Source organism: Aspergillus lentulus, assembly GCF_001445615.1.
Source record: "Aspergillus lentulus DNA, contig: Alt16, strain: IFM 54703, whole genome shotgun sequence".
NCBI classification, from domain to species: Eukaryota; Fungi; Ascomycota; class Eurotiomycetes; order Eurotiales; family Aspergillaceae; genus Aspergillus; species Aspergillus lentulus.
In genome coordinates this window covers 1,165,866-1,183,449 of record NW_028322113.1, presented here as the reverse complement: position 1 = coordinate 1,183,449, position 17,584 = coordinate 1,165,866, and the positions used below count along the sequence as shown (strand labels likewise).

Sequence of the window (17,584 nt, the reverse complement as noted above, 5' to 3'; positions counted from 1 at the left end):
TTTAGGAGATCATTGCCTGCCTGCTGCTTCAAGCAGAGTATCATAACATAACATCATGAGCAGAGATGCTGCCCTCATGACCAAACACCTCTGCCAGGAAACCCACAATTGTATCTAACTGGGTTGCATCTAAAAGCCAATCCTCGTCTTGCTGTGAACCAGGCTGGGCATCCCAAACCACCCTGAGAAACCCCAAGCGGTTTAATATCTCGTAGGCTGTCAATCCTGTTTGAATATCCACGCATGGATCATCCTCAAGATAGCTCAGAAGAACCGGAGTCTCCAGCGTCGCCTCCCCATCCACCAAATCCCTTGGAAATGCTTCTGATCCTCCCATCCTCGCCTCCTCTTTAGCAAGTAGCCCCCGGTCCCGACCACCTAATCCCTCGACCCTCTCCGGCAGAGGAATCCACCCGCCCACACCCACAAACCCACCCAGTCGCCTCCGCGCAGCGACTAATGTAGCAATCGCAACGGCCATCCCCTGCCCGAACCCACCCAGCACCACGCGGTGACTGTCCCCGTCCAGCCGGGTGACTTCCTCCTCTACTATTTGTAGGATGTACGCTACGCAGGTTTCTAGATCTTCCTTTTGGTCTTTGTTTTCGTCTTCGTGGTCTTTCTCGTCGTCTTTTGTGGAGGGGCTGAGCTGTGCTTGGGGTTGTGGTTGTTGAGGAGAATCTGCGTTTGCGATTGCGTCTTCATCTTCGTTTGCATCACTGTCGACGTCGACGTCGACATCGACATCGATGTTGATCCAATTCCCCGGGCTCGCATGGCAAGTATCTATCTGCCGAGGCTGAGCAGAGGGAAACACCCAGCGGCAGGAGGGGAAGTGCTCGAAGATAGCTTTGGAATTTCCAGCTGTCGCTGTTTCTGTTGCTGGTGTTGTTGAGGCGGCCAGCGCGGCGGCTAGCTCGGCGCCTGTGCTGTTTGTGTCGTGCAGGAGGATGACGGTGGATGTGTGGGAGGGGGTGGAGGGGAAGTAGACATGGCGGGGTGGGAACAGTTGGGCGACCATTTTGGAGGCATCATGGATCTGGCATTGAAATTGAGAGGGAGGGAGGGTGTGGCTGTCATATACCTGTCTAAGACTGGGATCGTCGTGTCGGTACCTGCTTCGAGGTGCGTCGCGTAGCGTCACTTGGACTAATGCCAATTGTACCTAACTAATAGATGGCATGGAGAGTTATTGGAAAACCGGTTTTTGTCCTTATTGCGATGCCAATGTTTCGGAGTGACTTCTACCTTGTATATACTATAGAAATAATACTCTATATTATAAACAGGTGACGGTGAGGTAGTTCAGCTTGTTTGTTCCCCTCATGAGCAGTCAGGCCGGCGGTAAGAAAGAAGCAAAAAGGACCCCCTGAACAGCTGCATAGGAAATCATATATGTGACTGCCATGCTTGAATACGAACCCTGCTTCTGCCCCCCAACCTCCTTCTTGTCCAGACGGACCAACGAGTACTCCTTCATGAGGAGATCCGCGATCCAGAAATACCACACGGGGTAACCCGAGGACATGCGGGTAATGATCTGAACATGGTGTTTTGCCAATGTCAAGACCGCCAGGATGAACTGAGGAGCCGCCAGGCTGCGCAACAGGCGGTCTGCTCCTGTCAGTCTGCCCGATTGCACGTTGAGAGTCCAAAAGGCAGAATACGTCATGATGGCCAACATTGGACTGGCCAAGGCGAACAAGGGGATATTGGACACAGTCCAGTACCGAAGAAACCCATTGTTCCTATGGGATTAGTTAGCGGCGCAACGATACCAATTCGGAAACATACCAATAATGGTCCTGGACGAAGCTGTAGATACTTGGAACAGTCCTACGGCACCATATCCTTGGTTGTCCATCGTGCGTATATGGGCTATTGAGGCAGAAATCCCGGTAAGCGATGTATTGCGGCACCACAAAACCAAGACCCGTGCAGACACCGGCTATACCCACGGCGAATAGCCGACGAGATTTTGCAAAGGTGATACCCCCGGTCATCGAATAGAGCACTCTGATTGCTTCCTCTAGGAACAGCAGGCCGTTGAGGATACCATTGCTGCGAACAGTGGTGGCTAATCCGCACAGGATACCACCTAGCGGAATAAGAGCATCTTTGAGACCCGTGGAAGCCCCTGACGGGCTGAAGCTCTGAACGAAGAGAAAGTAGCCAGTGAAGCTCAAGAGAGCATAGGTACTCTCCCCGTACGGGGCCGAAAGGAAAAGTCCAGCAGGTGAGAATATATATAAACACGCTGCGATGAATGCGAGCATGCGACCCTGCCTTCCGGAAAATATTGCACACCCCAGACAATAGAGGACAAGTACCGACAGGCCATGAGCAGCATGAGCTATGAGAATACCAGCGATGTGCTCCCTAAATGCGTGGTCTACAGCGCCTGTCCGTTGGAGAGCTAGATAACTATTAGTCGGCCAGTGTGCAACAGGTTCAAAGGCGCTCACCATTGGCAAAGAAATTGATGAGCTTGGTGAAGCCATAACCGAATGCCCATTCTTGCTCGAAAACATAGCCCCGGCTTGCGGCCTCGGTGAAATATATAGCGTCCCATCTGGTTAGCTTGGTGGAAACCAGGCGCAAGCTCGCTGTAAATGGACCATCGCCGACTGCATTGGTTGCATTACGGTCCAACCGAAGCGTGGTTGAAGTGTCGTAGCCAGGACCAGGACTGAAGAGAGCCAGCAGAAGTAGAAGAGTTTTCCAGAATATAAAGACAGTCAGTAGTGATTTATAGGGGCGACTAAGAGAAATTGTGAATGACCACGACATATTGTGATAACATCCAGCGTTGCAGAGAAAGACGCGTGGAGGATGGGCGCGACCGAGGTGTTGACATGTAATCTTAAAGTTGCCCACCGCAGTGCGATAACCCTAGGTACTCTACAGCATGCTGACCGTTATCTATAACTTCAACATCTTCATGCGAAATTGAACACAATTTCATGTTTTTTGTCTCTTGTAGTTTTGCACCAGTTCAGCTCTTGATCTATGTTTATAAAGTCCTGGCTGAAAATATGCCTCAGCCATGTAATCCTCAACAAGTAACAATCGATGAGCCCTAGCTTGCAGCCGTTGGCCTACTGCCCAACAACGGCCTCCTCTCCGGATCAGAAGCCGCGAGACGCTTTTCTCGCCTCAAAGTCAACCACAGCAAGATCCCCTGCCCAAAAGCAAAGATGGCCTCATCAACAGCCACAGACCCGATCATCCTCCACCAAGCAAAAATCACCAAGTAGACAGGTACACGTTCCTGCGGGTCCTCCAGGTACGCCTTCCACAGGAAAGCAAGCCTCAGGACCAGGACGCAGCCGAGAGCATGAAGATTACTGCTTGAAGTTTGAGCCAGGGTAGACTGAGTTTAAGCGGGGACGCTCGCGCTTGTTTGTACAAGCCGAGAATCAAGAGCGTGACGATAACTGGGACCAGGGCGAAGACATGGTAGCCCTCGAATAACACAATGGGGTCACGATCGTATTCGGGACAGTTTGGCTTGTCGGGAGGACAGAAGACATCCGTTGTGGCGTCAATGATCAGCGGCATGAGAGAGATGATGAGGAAGAAGACGTAGATAGCTATGACCAGGGCCTTTCGGAGGCGGCTGATGGATTTGAAATAGAGACATAGAAAGAATCTACGCATTCTGTCAGTTTTAATCACATTGATGGTCGTACATGCTCACAAGACATTGAATAGTGCCCAGACACCCGTCAAATGCACAAAGTTGACCCAGTCAAGGACTGTCATCGGGAGATGGGTCCAGAAGCCTGGCCACTCGCGCATATTGACCATCCAAAAGAAGGCGGAAAAGACATGTTCGGTGGCGCAAATCAGATTGAACAAAAGGTAGGAAGATGAGATTCCTTTGGCGTCCCTGCGCTGCCAGACATGTTGGATCTGAAAAGTGAACGACGCAAAAGTCAGCAGGAGCACAATCCTGTCTCAAATGTAAGTAATACTGCAGAGAGACGCATTCGGCTTTGGATAGGCAGGATAACGCACAGGCTGAGAATGGTAAGCGGCGTTTCGAGCAGTCACAGTTGAAAAGAGCAGGTTACTGAGCAGGTATGATTGATTTTAACTAAGAATGGCAGGGGGCGTGTCTCTAACGATTTCTTGATAGTATACCTCCACTATCTCCATGTGTTCTAGTGCTCATTGTGCGCAGGGCTACTGATCAAGGCTGAGCTCGCTGTGGGGAAGCCTAGAACTTTGAGATCGCGTCGCCCGGACCGGAGGCTTACCCCTAACTTAATTGAGGATTCGCGGACAGTTCAGTCTCCACAGTCTGTCTACTTCTTCTAACCGATCAACAAGGGTCTCCATCAGGTTGTCCACTAGCGTTGTTTGGAGTCATTGGACAATACGGGCTGCAAGATGGGGCCCGGTTCAACACTCTCCTCTATATTAGTCCCATTTCCCAGGAGGGTGCCTAGGTAGATTCCCAATACCACCCCCACCCGAACTGCAGCTCCTGCAGCTGCCCAACAAAGCAGAGGAAACAACCGATAATGGACGAGACCTTGGCTCCGTATTTGTGATGGACACAGAAAGACCGCCTGTGAGCTCTCAGCCCCAAGCCTGACCAGAGCAGCAGCCGGTTAACTTCCCGTAGCCCGGGTGCACCGGCAATTTCCCTCGAGCTACAAGGCCCTGAGAAGCTGTGGCAGAGAACCACATATCTGTTCGAAGTCATCTTACGCCGCGTTGATGATAGAAATAGCCCATGTCTTTTTGTGCATGGGCTCCGCATATCCAGGGATTTGTTGCCTCTGGTTTCATTATTCTTCATCATACCACTGAAGGCTTGAAGTAGATTGAGCTTCCCCAAAGCACACGGCCTCCCCTTTCGTCATGGGTTATTGAAGAATCATGTTTCATTGAACATATTCTGGGCGGCCCCCAGCGATGGATGGATGTATTGCCAGACCTCTTTCTCTCTTGCCTAACGGCTGGAGAGAGATATACATTATTCTGGCCCGGTGAAAGATACGCTGTATGGGAGTGGGGAGTAGCCAAGAACCGTTTTTACAGCTACATACTGACTCAAGACACCAGCCTCATTCTGCCAGGCGGTCCTATGCTGGCCTTTACCGCAGAATAAGGAGAGCAGCCATTGCATGCTCCCAATATGTGGCCGGTGGAGGTGATATCTCGCGCGGGAGAACAACCGTGCTTCCCATGTTGACTATCCGCTGATGTGGATTCCAGAGAAGAAACGACCTCAATTTTGATTGCAAAGATTGAATGTGCATCAACCGTTCCTGTACAGAAATGGGAGGTGAGAACGGAGCTTCGTATTACCTACTATCCTGGCCCTTCTGGCGAGACCAGGCCGATCACTTTTCATAGTGGATTCTGAATTGTCCTACCATCTATCAGTTGCGTGGTCGTTAGGTTGCACAGTACACAGTTGACGGCTGTGGAGGGGGGATATGGGATGATCCTGATATGCAGATCTCGCCCGGCGACCATGAGGACTTTGAAACTCTCCATCCTGGAGAGACCTGGTCCTCGTTCGTAAACCACGAGTTGCCTGAAGATGTGCAGGTGAGGATTCATTCAGAGTCCAGATCAGAGAGACAAAAATCGACTGGTGGGACTGGGGAACCCGGGAAGACCACCTGTCTACCAAAGTAACAGTGCCCTGTTGGATAGGGCCCAAAATGCTAGATCCCAGTGATAACAATGGGCGACCTTTGATTGTGGTACCGGCGTCAGAGCCCGTTGATAATCAAATCATTTAGACTATATGGTTGGAGATCATTTACCTACGCTGCTTGACCACATCCAAGACTGTTTAATTCAATTTAGACACGAGGATATACCTATATTTCGCATTTCTTTCTCGAAGGTCTTGCAAGCTATTTAGAGCACTGTGTGTCAAGGGAATAAGCGCCAGCACTTAGCGACTATGGAATCAGTTAGTAAGCCACAATACAATGCCTGAGCACCCAAACATATGCCACGCAGCCTCGTTCATGATAATGGATTGAGAAGTCCATATTCTTAGTACTAGTAACTACCAATCATCGCAGAGATGGACTGACTTGCCGAAAGCCGAAAGCCAATGCCCAGCGCAAGGAGGGGTGGGTGCATGCATTACGAATTTAAAGTGGCGGTGCCGGAGTTGACTTTACATGGATGCCTACGACCTTGGAAAGATGCCGTTCTGTCGAACCAGAGATTGAAGTACAGATTTGTGGTGGTCATAGTCTTTCTGGAGATGTCTATAAAACAAGCACGGCTCCTGTCTGTCAGTAGGTTATAAGCTGTCATTGTCATCGTCTAAAAGGCGCGATAAATACTATAGGTACGGAGTACAGCCACAGACCTGCCGAATCCGGAGATCCCGTGCCATCTGCCAAGTGCTTGGGGCGCCTCTTTCTTGGAGGACTTGTTAACTTCATCTGACTGACTGATATTCTTAACAATCCTCTCCTTTGCCCCTCCTTTTCAATTTTCTTCCTTTACCATATATCTCGTATCGTCAGCGCGACGCTCCACATCGACCCAACGAAATATCTCCTTATCCGGTCTCTTGCAACTAGCTGACAGCTGTCGGCAATCTTCAGACGCTCGCCGAATACTCTCTCTGGACTCGACACCTGAGAAGTCTATTCGAACTATTGATCACAGTTTCAGTCTCTATTAGCTGTACATCTTGATAATTCGACTATACTGAGAAACTCGTCACCTTTACACAAGCATCAAGATGTCATACAATAAGCCGGTTAGTTCCCTAATCTCTCATACTCACGCCTTCCAGTTCTCGCGACTTAGCGTGGGTAACATCTAACGTTTACTCTCTAGGACGGCCCTCCTCCTTCCTATCCTGCGCCCGTTCATGACGCTGGCCCATACGGCCACCCCGGCTCGCCTCCTCCTGGCGGCGCAAACCAAGACTACTACAACCAAGGCGGTTACTACCCTCCTCAGAACTACGGTCCCCCTCCCCAGCAAGGCCAGCAAGGATACGGCGGTTACGGCTCCCCTCCTCCCCCGGGTCAACCTATGTACTATCCTCCGCAAGGATATCCGCAACAGCAGCAAGGTTACTATCCGGAAGACCGGGGAGGGTCTTCAGGCGGTGGCATTTGTGCCGGTATCATGGCCGCTCTTGCATGCTGTTGCTGCTTGGATATTCTGTTTTGATCAGTATGAAAAAAAGGGACCCGTGCCATTATAATTGAGGGCAAAATGCCCTGAACATTCTGTTTTTGCTCGAATACCTTTCTGTCCATCATTTTCTGACTATTCTGCTACGGCGCTGGAACGGATACGGAGCATTATCAGGTCGGGACTCGTCATATCTCCTTTGTGTGGATTCTCCGTCGTTCATTCCCTCATTGTTCCCCATGTGTTGGTTGCCAAAGGCGAGGAGTCTTTCTTATTCTTGTCAATATTACTCTTTCTTTACTATTTTTAAGGATTGCAACCCGCATCTCACAAACCAGCCTGATCGTGTTCAGAAGGAGCGTCTTGTAAATAAATCATAACATGACATGGCTTCGTAACTCATTATCCAGCGCACAGCATAAGGTTATTATGGTAGCGTAATCGCATCAAATCAAGGGTATCCAAAACAACATCACAAATGCAATCCACCTTTAATAATGTCCTTATCACCGCCCATCATACGAACTCCCACCCCCATACTCATACGGATCAACCGTCCGATAAGACCCCGACACCCGACTCCTCCTCGACCTCGACCGCGCAGGCGCCACCGGCCCATCAATCGACGAATGCTCCTCCAAAACCTCCACCATATCCCCCTCATCCGTCCTCGACGCACTCGTCATCGACTCCTCCACCACAATATTATCGTCATCCGGATGCCGTCTGCGCCGCTCCTCCTCCTCCACCACCTCGATTCTTCCTCCGCGGCGCGCCCGCCGCGCCCGTCTCCCCAGCGCGCTCTCCGTCGTCGTCGACATCGACACGGTGCTGACTTCTACGTCGTCGGGGGATGGTTTGTTGTTCAGTCCGAGGCCCAGGTAGGCGAGGTATAGGAGGAAGATGAAGCCGGCGACGCTGCCTAGGACGATTCCTGCTACGGTGCCGGGGGAGGGGCTGTCGTCGAGACGGCCGTAGGAGGCGGGGATGGAGACGGTTGTGTAGCGGCGGAGGGGGGTCATTTTTATCCCCTTTTCTTTTGAAGATGGGGTATGGTTGTGTGAGAGTGTTCAGGAGGGTTAGGTTTGTTGTTGTAGTTGTGGGCTCCGCCGCAGATGGTAACGGTTGTTTGTGTGGGTTGTTGCGTATGGGTATGGTGATTGTGATGACGCAACGAGTGACATGTGGATTAACTGCAGGTGCGCGAGAGCGATGGAGATGCTCCCTTAGGACGGAGTACGCTGAAATAATACTGACATTGAAAGGAGGGAGAAAATGCTGCGGCGTTGGTGAGATGCATGATGTACGGCGTACAGCGGACAGCGGACAGCGGACGGACCCCGATTATGCGGTGGCTGGGGTGGGCCGTGGGCACCTCGGGAGGATCCGCAGCTTTTACACTACATTTTCTTTTGGCGAGCTAGCAACAAATATCACTTTCGGATATGCGTACTCGTACAGACAGAAGAAAATTACTGGATAAAAAGGTGAACATACAGCAGTTTTATTGTTGTACTCGACTATCGTCCTGATGCACTGTGCACTGTGCACTGACCCTGACACTAATGACTATCTATCAATAAGCTCCCTTCCGTTGACGATAACTTGGCTGCTTTGAGGGCCGGATCTTTGACAGAGCAGTCATCACTGGTGTGGTGTTCACCAACTCAAAGTCATCCAACTTGGCGCCATCCGACTCGAGTGCCCACAGCGTCAACGCAACCCAATTGGTTCCCTGGTAGTTTAGAATACCCTGCGGGACGGGGAAGCTTGTCTGAGGGCCGATGTTGCTAACCAACTTGCCGTACTGGTACCCGTTGACATACAGCTGCACGCGGTAGGCTGACTTTGTGCTGTTGCCAAAGTTGAAGTAGAGTGGCACGTCCCACCCACTTGGGATATCCAGTTCGAACTGAGCGCTGTAGAAGCCAATACCAGGCTTGGATAACCCCTCGAGAGGACTAGCTGACTTCCACTTCTCGCTGGGCGGCTCGGGCTGGTGGAAGCCCTGCCGTTCGGCATACAATCCACCCTCGTTCAGAGGGCCGCGGATCTTGTCCTGGTAATCCTCTCCGCCGAGGTTTCCGGTCAATTTCCAGGTGATCGCCGAGGCGTCGCGGCCGGAGAGCTTGTAGGAGAGAATACCCCGGGGGTTCTTCATCTCGTCCGTGCCCACAACCCAGTTCTCGTTAAGGCCCATTGTGTCAATGACAACGGTGAGGACGTAGTTCTTGCCTTTCTGGACCTGTGGCAGCTTGTAGGTCGAGTTGTAGTCCGCATTCGCATTGAGACCAGTCCATGAGCCTAGGAATGTTCCGTTCAACCACACGGAACTGCCAAAGGCCGAGCCTCCTTGCGTGCGCACATCAAAGGTAGTTTCGCTGCCGTCGGCAACAAAGTGGCCGCGATAGATCAGGTAACCGGTATGGAAGCCATAGTCGGACGAGTACAGAGACTTTGGTGTGGTCAAGGGTCGCAGGGTGTTGGGTGTGGTGTCCAGGTCGGCAGCCCTCCATGCAGAGTCGTCATAAGTCGACTGAACCTCCGGCAGAGTATCGAGATACTTCCAATTCAGATCCTTCATGCTGGGAAGATTTATCTTAGGAGCACTGTATTTGACCTCGGTAGACCAGATACCATTCTTATCGGTCTTGAACTGAGTCTTCTCGCCGTTGATGTACAAGTTCCTGACATTTGACGGGGCTCCAATCACTTCAACTGGGGTAGTTGCGTTGAAATCGGCGGTAAGATAGAGGCCGGAGCCCTTGGTATAAGCAGTCCGCACAAGGTAACCAGCTTTGACAATAATGGACGAAGCAGTAGTCTTTTCGGAGCTGTAGCCCGTTGACGAGTCATCCTTGTCAAGTTGCGGTACCCAGTAATTGTAGGCAGAGTTCCTATCTGCTCGGAATTAGCTTTGAAAAAATAAGAATCACGGGCAGATTACTTACCCAACAGGAAGATCTTGAGGTCGCCAATCTGAACAATACGGCGGGAAGATGATACATCCCAGGCGACCACAACAACATCCCCAACCTTCTTCGAGGTGACTTCTGAATCAGATCCTTCGGCGACCTTGATGTCGGACTTGAGTGAAACCGCCAGCTCGTGGTGCTCACCAGGTCCACCATACAAGACGAGAACTTTGCTATCCCCGAACTTCTTCCAGGTGAAGACTTCGGCCGTCGAGTAGAGGATATTGGTTCCCCCGACGTTGTAGTCCACAACATGAACCTTGGAATCACGTCCATTGAGCGTTAGGGTACCGCCGAGCTGGGGAACTGTGAGTTTCCCAGCACTGGTTGGGAGGCTGAGCTTGTACGGCGTGGATGCCTGGCTGGTGTAGTCCGTATGTCTGACAACAAAGTACGATCCAGTGCCATTGCCAAGCAAAGGAGTCACGGTCAAATCAGCTGTGTCGGCGTATCCGGAGGTAGTCAAATTGCCAGGTGTAGCCAGAAGGTAAGACGGCGAGGCTTTCACGAAGTTACCAATCAACTTGAGCTCGCTGTACTTCTCCCGAGTGACATTGCGAGATTCGGTCAGCGGCGATCCGTAATCGTAGGATGTGTATCCACCAGGATGGCCAAGGTTACCCCAGTTCGTGCCGCCAAAGGTCTAAGCGTGTCAGCGCTTGGTCAATCTTAAGCGGGATCTTTCCATACCATGTACAAGTTGAGGATAGCAGCTCCAAAGCTCAGGTCATTTTTGTAAAACACTCTCTCGAACTCATGATTGACGAGGGCGGCGCATGCTTCAAAGCCGGGTCCACCCCATGGATCGAAAGAACCGGCTTGGAACTTGACGACTGTCAGTAATGTCCGGATCGAAAGGCATGAGATCACACACCTCAACAAGAGAGTACGGGGTTGTCGGGCTCTGTCTCAAGTGATCCGTCCGGAAAGTGGTTGGCAGGTTGCCCTTGGGCCAAACGCTTGGGTGTCCCTAGTTTTATTAGAATGGCACAAAAGTTCAAGAAAACTCGATCTTACACAGTCAAACCCTAGTCTAATACAAGCAAGTTAGAATTGTCTTTCCAGAAGGTGATCTTAGACTCACGGATAGCTATCGTGACCATAGATGTCAACTTCTCCCTTGCCCGTCCCAGGGGCATTGTGTCCTCCAGTCCAGGCATCGTTGTTGATCAATGGTACAACAATACCGGCGTTCCGAGCCTGGTCGATGACATACTGCATGTAGTCCCCGTCGGGGAAAGTAGCGTTACAGCACGCACCGCTGTACTCATTCTCCGGTTGATAAAGGATGACCGGACCCCCGTTTGTGATTTGGCCTTTGGCAACAGTAGCAGCAACATTGGCAATGTAGCTAATCCAGAGTCAGCAGCTGTTGAGACTATAAACAATCATAAGGATCATACTTATCAGTAGCCTTTAGGTACGCGGGATCGGACGTTCGCAGGGTTCCGTTCACTCTCTGCAACCATCCAGGGAAACCACCGCCCGAAGCCTCGGCATTGATGTAAGGACCAGGACGAGCGAGGAGATAGATTCCCGCCTGCTTAGCCGCATCAAAGAAAGGCTCGAGGGCAAAGTTGCCTTCAGCTCTGTACTCGCCAGGTTTTCCTTCGAGCACAGCCCAGTCAACGTAGAATGAAACGCAATTGAAACCCAGGGCCTTGATTTTCTGAAAGACATCGAGCCACAACGAAGGAACCGGCAGCCTACACAATGTAAGAACAATCCAAAGTAGATTACCGGGTTTGGTACGCACCTGAAAGGGTGAACTTCACCGCTGAAAATCATGATTCTCTCGCCATTGACAAACAGTGACTTCTCATCCCAGGTGACCTAGAGTTATGTCAGTACGTATTGATCACTTATCAAGTTTTCGATCTCACATACGTATTTCTGCAACAATTCCCGCTTCGCAGGATCCGAATGCTCCATAATAGTATAGCCATTGAGCTTGTGCTTGATAGAAGCACCCGCTGCCTGAGCTGCCAGCAAGGCAACTGCGCAGGCAGAGAGAAGCTTCATAGTGTTTCTTCAAGTGAAAACCAGAAGAATGAAGCTTACAAGGGAGGGAATGCAAGGTCTTCTGAGAATCGGGAGCTTGACCGCAGGGGGGCAGGAGCTCCGGCTTAATATATGACGGAATCCACACCCCGCATGATCCTCCGAGAAGTTAAATGAGAGAAACGTCGATCCTAACCCTCCACGAGTCTCCCATTGCACCGTGCCTATCGTCATTGCTCATCAAGCACAACAGCAAACAGGCAGAGAGGCGATGTGGGCCCTTGGAAAGAGACCAGAACCGATCTGCCACGGCAGGCCTCGGTGTGTGCATGCATATTCGTGCTAACGAAGACCGAGGCGGAGACGAGTCGAATGCGGAAGGTCGCGATGCAGGGATCCGGAGAGGCACTAAATGAGCTGCCATCATTTTGGAGGAGAGTAGTCGCAGGGGACGTCTTTGCGCTTGATTCAGAGCGGAGAATGGGCCGACGATCCTCCGCATTAGAGTCAACAAACTAGTGCAGTTTGCGATAACGCGAGGCCAACGGCCTGCAATTTTTCCTCATATCGGAGACATGCCGGAGAATGATGCGATGGTCAATGCCCCGAATCCTGCAATTGACTCACATCATGATGATGATCCAGTGGCACGGCTGCTTTGACTAGCATAATCACCGTATCGATTCCCTGTCATCTCGCTTGTCCAGACTCCGGACTCATGCAAGGGACAATTTGATCCCCTGAGATGCTCGATCAGAACGATTAACGATCCAACGCTCAATGACTATGTTTCTTCCATTGCTCCTGATATTGTCTTTCAATGACCCTCATCAGGAGTCCGCTTGGACCCCAGATCAGTATTATCCAAGCTTTCGGACGGCTGTAGAGGAAGCGGGACAGCGGGGTCAACGGTGGACTCGGTGGAGTGTGAAATGTGGAGTCCGGAATCTGCAGTGCTAAGTTCTTCCTCTTCTTCTATTCTCCTCCGTAGTCTGACTGTCCTTTGATTGCATGATTGATGCAAGTGGCTGATGTGTTTGCTAAATTGAGAGCCGGGTACCTATCACCGGCGGGAGTCTTAAGTCTAATGAATCCCCAAAGTCTCAGTCGCATTGCATTGAGGGGTGTTTCTCCTTTAACAAGACTGGCCAAAGAACAAGAGAGCGGTAATCATGTCCACTGAATCCTACTGATGGACATAATGCAAAGACAGACTGACAGGATACCGTACGCTACATATCTATCTCATGCCCATCAACAACTCGAGAGTAAAGCTGCCGGCCATGAGCAGTCCCCCTTCGCTTCCTTACTCCTCACATCCGGCTATTTTTCGGCAAAATACACAACCAGTGCGACCTATTGAGATGCATACGCCTTTATCCTGTCGGTTAAATTGGAATTCAACCTAGCTTCTGAGTAGATTAGTGCCAAGCATACATGCAGGACTCGAGCAAGTTTCCCGCTCTTTAATGTCGGTCATTGCTGTACATTCGAAATCAAGTCTTGCATAAGACATATCGTCGTTGTCAAAGCACTATGAACATCGGGCCCTACTCATGGTAATGTAACAACGGCGGCACCGAACCTTGCTTTGAGATGTGAAGAGTTGTGGTTGAATGGACCGCACCCTGTTCTGCACTCCGAGGGCATATATACCCAGAGTAGACTAAACTTCGAAGGTCCTATTGTGCAACTGCTCGCTCGCTTCGACTTCTGCAAGCAAACATTCTGGAGAAGAATACTGAATGAGAGTACACAAGGGCTCATTTGTCGTCAATGAGACTCCTATTGTCGAGTGAGGTTCTCGCTCGGATAAGAGAATTATAGCTTAAACTTGATTCCTTGATTCTTTTCCCAAACACCGAGTTAAATACTAGTCCTGGCGATATTTATACAGTTGTGTTAAACCGGTCATCTTCGTCGCCGGCCTTGGTCCACGTCTCCCGAGTATCAACCTGCTCCTGCTGATCCTCGCCTAGTGCAAGGTTTTCCTGCTTCAGCGCATTCTCTTCCGCTTCCGTAGGAGCCATGCCAGACACGTCTTCCTCATTCGTCTCGACTACTGGAGTGGACGACTGAGGCGTGCCGTGCTGGGTAATGTTCAACAGCTGAGGCTCATCGTTGAATATACGTAGGAGCATAGCACGGCGCTCTTCCTTGGGAAGCATGAGGTTGACCGAATGCAGCGACCGCCAAAGTGGGAGCACCATATGTTCACTGTTGGGAGCCAATTAGCATCTAGCTTGATCGTAATTGATGGGAACGAGAATTGACATACCTAAAGTTCTCCTCCGGCTGAACATACAAAATGCTACAGCCCATTTCGATATCCCGCACACGTTCGCCAATCTCGCCAAGGTCCTTCCAGCCATCATCGGCAACCTTGGGGAACATCTCTACGAGGAGTTTGCGCAAGGTCTCCTTCTTGGTCAAGACGACCGCCCTACCAGGACCCACCCAGGGTTCAAGGATGCGCAACCCATCGGTCTGGATGCGCCAGCGGCAGACGTTGGGGCGTTGTGCATCTTGCTTGACAAACATCTTCACACCGCAATGCACGAATTTCATGCCATGTCCCTCGTTAGCCATCAGAATGTCACGCGCCAATGCACTGGTGTAGTAGATAGTCCTCGTAGGGGTCGCCTGCGCGTTGCGGACCATGAAACGGTCACGTGGGAACCGCTCGGAGATCTCGTAGAACTTGAAAATCGGGTCGATTTCCTCGTTATTGGGATCCAGATATTTGAATGGTTCCTCAATCGGCTGGCCTGGCTTCCGCTTTTGTGGGGGCTGGGGCTTTGTCTCGGTTGACTCTGGCTGAGGGGTCTCCGTTGGGAGCGGAGCAGGGGTGCTCTCGGAGAGGTCAGGGTCTTCTGCCTCGGGTGGAGGACGGTGGATTGGACGATCGCCCAGTACTACTTCAGTACCATCCTCCACTTTGGTCTTCTTGGATGGGACTTCATCTTCCATGTCCTCTGCATCTCTCTTTGCAGGTGAAATCTGGTTCGTTGCGAAGTAGGGCACTTGGTGCGTCGCTTCAGCAACAGAAGCGCTCTTATCCACCTCCAACTGAGCCTCTTTATCAGGGGCAACCAGGTCGTCTAAGGCATCGAGCTTTTCAAGAGGGCGTGCGTTTCCATGCTTCTGCTTGAAATCCAGCTCCTCCGTCAGAGCTGCAATGGAGGCCTTGGGGATGACCTTAGAGGAGTCTTCCGGCTTGGCGCGAATTTCGGATTTCTTCTCGAGGACAGTGATGAAGAAACCGCCGGTATCTTGGAGATGAGGATAGACGCGGATGCATCTCTCAAGAGGCAAGTCTGCATTCTCTCCGGTAGGCGGGAACATGCCTTCGCCGATCCGGCCCAGGCCGTTGATGCCTTCACGCTCCCTTTGCTCTTCGACCTCTTTCCAGCTGTTGTACATACGGCCCTCACGATCCATGACCTTCCATGTGCGCACGCCAGCAGCTCTCTTCAGTCCGGGCAGTTCATTGCTGCAGTCGAGGATTTCAACGTTGGCCGAGCCTCCGCAGCGATTAATAGCACTAGCAACGACAGCCTCGTTCTCAACAGGGTTCATGCTGCAAGTGGAGTAGACTACCCGTCCACCAACCTTCAGCATCTGCAGGGCACGAACAAGAATTCGAACCTGTGTAGCGTGCAAACCCAGGGCGTTGGCAGGGCCCCATTCTCTCCACACGCTGATGTTCTTCCTGGCAGTACCATCACCGGTGCAAGGGACATCGGCAAGGATGCGGTCGAATTTCAGGTATCTGTTCTTCGGGGGCTTGCCGTCTTGTTCTGGGAGAGGAGGCAGTCTGATGGAGGGATACATAGTGGCGTCGTGATTCGTGACGATCAGATTTGGGGAGCTCAGTCGCTTCATCTGATGGACAAGCATGTGTGCACGTTTGAAGTCGGAATCGTTGGCGATGAGAAGGCCAGTGGTTCTGCCATCGTCGTTGAGACCCTCGGGGCCCATAGGTTCCGGCCCTGCCGTCCCTTCCTTCACTTGCTGCGCGACCTGGCGCATCGCATCTTCCTCTCCCGCATGAAGCAGTTCCATCAATTGCGCTGATTTGCTTCCCGGTGCGGCGCACATGTCCAAAACAGTCATGCCAGGTCTGACGTCAATGAGCAGTGGAGGAATCATGCTCACAACCTCCTGTCGAGTGATATTACCAACGTCCGTCTCGGCGACAAGGAATTTCTGGAACGAGGCGAAAGGCTTGAATCGCCGGACAACATTCTTGGGAGTGGTCATCCACCATGCGAGCTGGTCCGGGTACCAAGGAACTGGGCGTGGCGGCTCGACGAAGTTACCCTCATACTCGATCGAGGTGATTTCGGGAATATAGTGATTTTTGAGCTTTTCCTGGACAGCAAGGGCGTGTCTACAAAATGTCAGAGTTCAGAGCAGCTGGGAGATTTCGGCCTGCCATGACGTACCCTTTTGACCCAGTGAATCGGAAACTGTTGGGGAGGTCCCTCCGCAGAGCTTCCCAGAATGCCTCTCTCTCTTCCTCCGGAATAAAGCCTTGTTCAGTATAGAAGCGCTCGAGCTTCTCATTCGTTTTGGGAATATCCGCGTAGTTCTGGCGCTGCCCGCGCGCACCGCCGCCACGGCCACCCTGTAACAGAGCATGTTAGGCGCGATGAACACTGGACGAGACAAAAACCAATTGACATCGGGGATGCTTACCTTTCTACCACCACGCTTAGCCATGGTGATCAAGTAATATGATTGGGATGAGAAGCCGAGGCTCAAAGATATTCTCGGCCTGCTCTTGCGCAGCAATAATTATTTCTTCATCGCGGAGCTCCAAAAAGTAAAACATCCCGCTTCGGATTAATGCTCGGTCCGACTATCGATTATGTCATGCTCTATATAAACAATTTTCGACAACCTTCAAGGACTTTGACGACTCTTCTCTAGTTTAGAGGCGTGAGGCCTTATGAGGAACCTAACTAGACAAAGATGAACCGGCAATAGTGAGAGATGATGGCCGGCGCATTGAGGTGCCTTTTGTTGATATTCGACTATTCCCGAGCGTTTTCAGGCATCCGTCACCCATGAACTTCATCGCTACTTGCGCTCAAGATGAGAGTAATGAGAATGTCGCTGGAGAGTTTAATGCTACTGCACGCCTTTCGAACTTGTAGTGAACACTTGCAACGATGCTTCTCGCTGTTCCCCTCCATCCCAAGTCTAATATAGGAGGCAGAACTCCGAGAGACGCCCGTCGCTCCTCTTGAACACTGTGCCTGACTCATCCTTCTGATCCTTCAGTTCTCCTGAATCCTCAAAGATGAAGATGAAAATTGACCTGTGCACTTAACTAGCCGAGATCAGCTGGATCATCTTCCTGAGGCCCGTATTGGGAAATACCAACCTATCTACTTCCCGTTAAACTGTTTGATGTGTCAACCCTACAGCCTTTGTGCGGTTGAGCCGCACGAGATACGAGATCG

The 17,584-nt window shown here is 51.3% G+C and overlaps 5 protein-coding genes across 5 annotated transcripts; 1 reads left to right on the top strand and 4 right to left on the bottom strand.

Annotated features, from left to right (window-relative positions):
• Positions 1-40: 40 nt before the first annotated feature.
• ALT_7863 (GPI mannosyltransferase 2) lies at positions 41-3,765 on the bottom strand (the record flags this gene model as incomplete). Its single annotated transcript, XM_033561060.2, has 7 exons — positions 41-1,149; positions 1,423-1,748; positions 1,795-2,416; positions 2,466-2,689; positions 3,171-3,292; positions 3,349-3,652; positions 3,701-3,765. The coding sequence occupies 7 exons, from the start codon at positions 3,763-3,765 to the stop codon at positions 41-43; spliced, it is 2,772 nt and encodes a 923-aa protein (XP_033416951.2).
• A 2,968-nt stretch (positions 3,766-6,733) lies between these two features.
• ALT_7862 (UV-induced protein uvi15) lies at positions 6,734-7,173 on the top strand (the record flags this gene model as incomplete). The annotated part of the gene is made up of 2 exons (XM_033561062.2): positions 6,734-6,751; positions 6,832-7,173. 2 exons carry the CDS (start codon positions 6,734-6,736, stop codon positions 7,171-7,173), a joined length of 360 nt encoding a protein of 119 aa, XP_033416953.2.
• Positions 7,174-7,643: 470 nt separating this feature from the next.
• ALT_7861 (uncharacterized protein) lies at positions 7,644-8,159 on the bottom strand (the record flags this gene model as incomplete). Its single annotated transcript, XM_033561063.2, has 1 exon — positions 7,644-8,159. One exon carries the CDS (start codon positions 8,157-8,159, stop codon positions 7,644-7,646), a length of 516 nt encoding a protein of 171 aa, XP_033416954.2.
• A 554-nt stretch (positions 8,160-8,713) lies between these two features.
• Positions 8,714-12,134, bottom strand: ALT_7860 (glycoside hydrolase family 35 protein; the record flags this gene model as incomplete). The annotated part of the gene is made up of 9 exons (XM_033561064.2): positions 8,714-10,038; positions 10,089-10,755; positions 10,803-10,937; positions 10,987-11,082; positions 11,130-11,145; positions 11,197-11,463; positions 11,516-11,818; positions 11,869-11,945; positions 12,000-12,134. 9 exons carry the CDS (start codon positions 12,132-12,134, stop codon positions 8,714-8,716), a joined length of 3,021 nt encoding a protein of 1,006 aa, XP_033416955.2.
• Positions 12,135-14,002: 1,868 nt separating this feature from the next.
• ALT_7859 (tRNA (cytosine-C5-)-methyltransferase) lies at positions 14,003-16,838 on the bottom strand (the record flags this gene model as incomplete). The annotated part of the gene is made up of 4 exons (XM_033561065.2): positions 14,003-14,330; positions 14,392-16,506; positions 16,562-16,743; positions 16,815-16,838. 4 exons carry the CDS (start codon positions 16,836-16,838, stop codon positions 14,003-14,005), a joined length of 2,649 nt encoding a protein of 882 aa, XP_033416956.2.
• Positions 16,839-17,584: the final 746 nt, after the last annotated feature.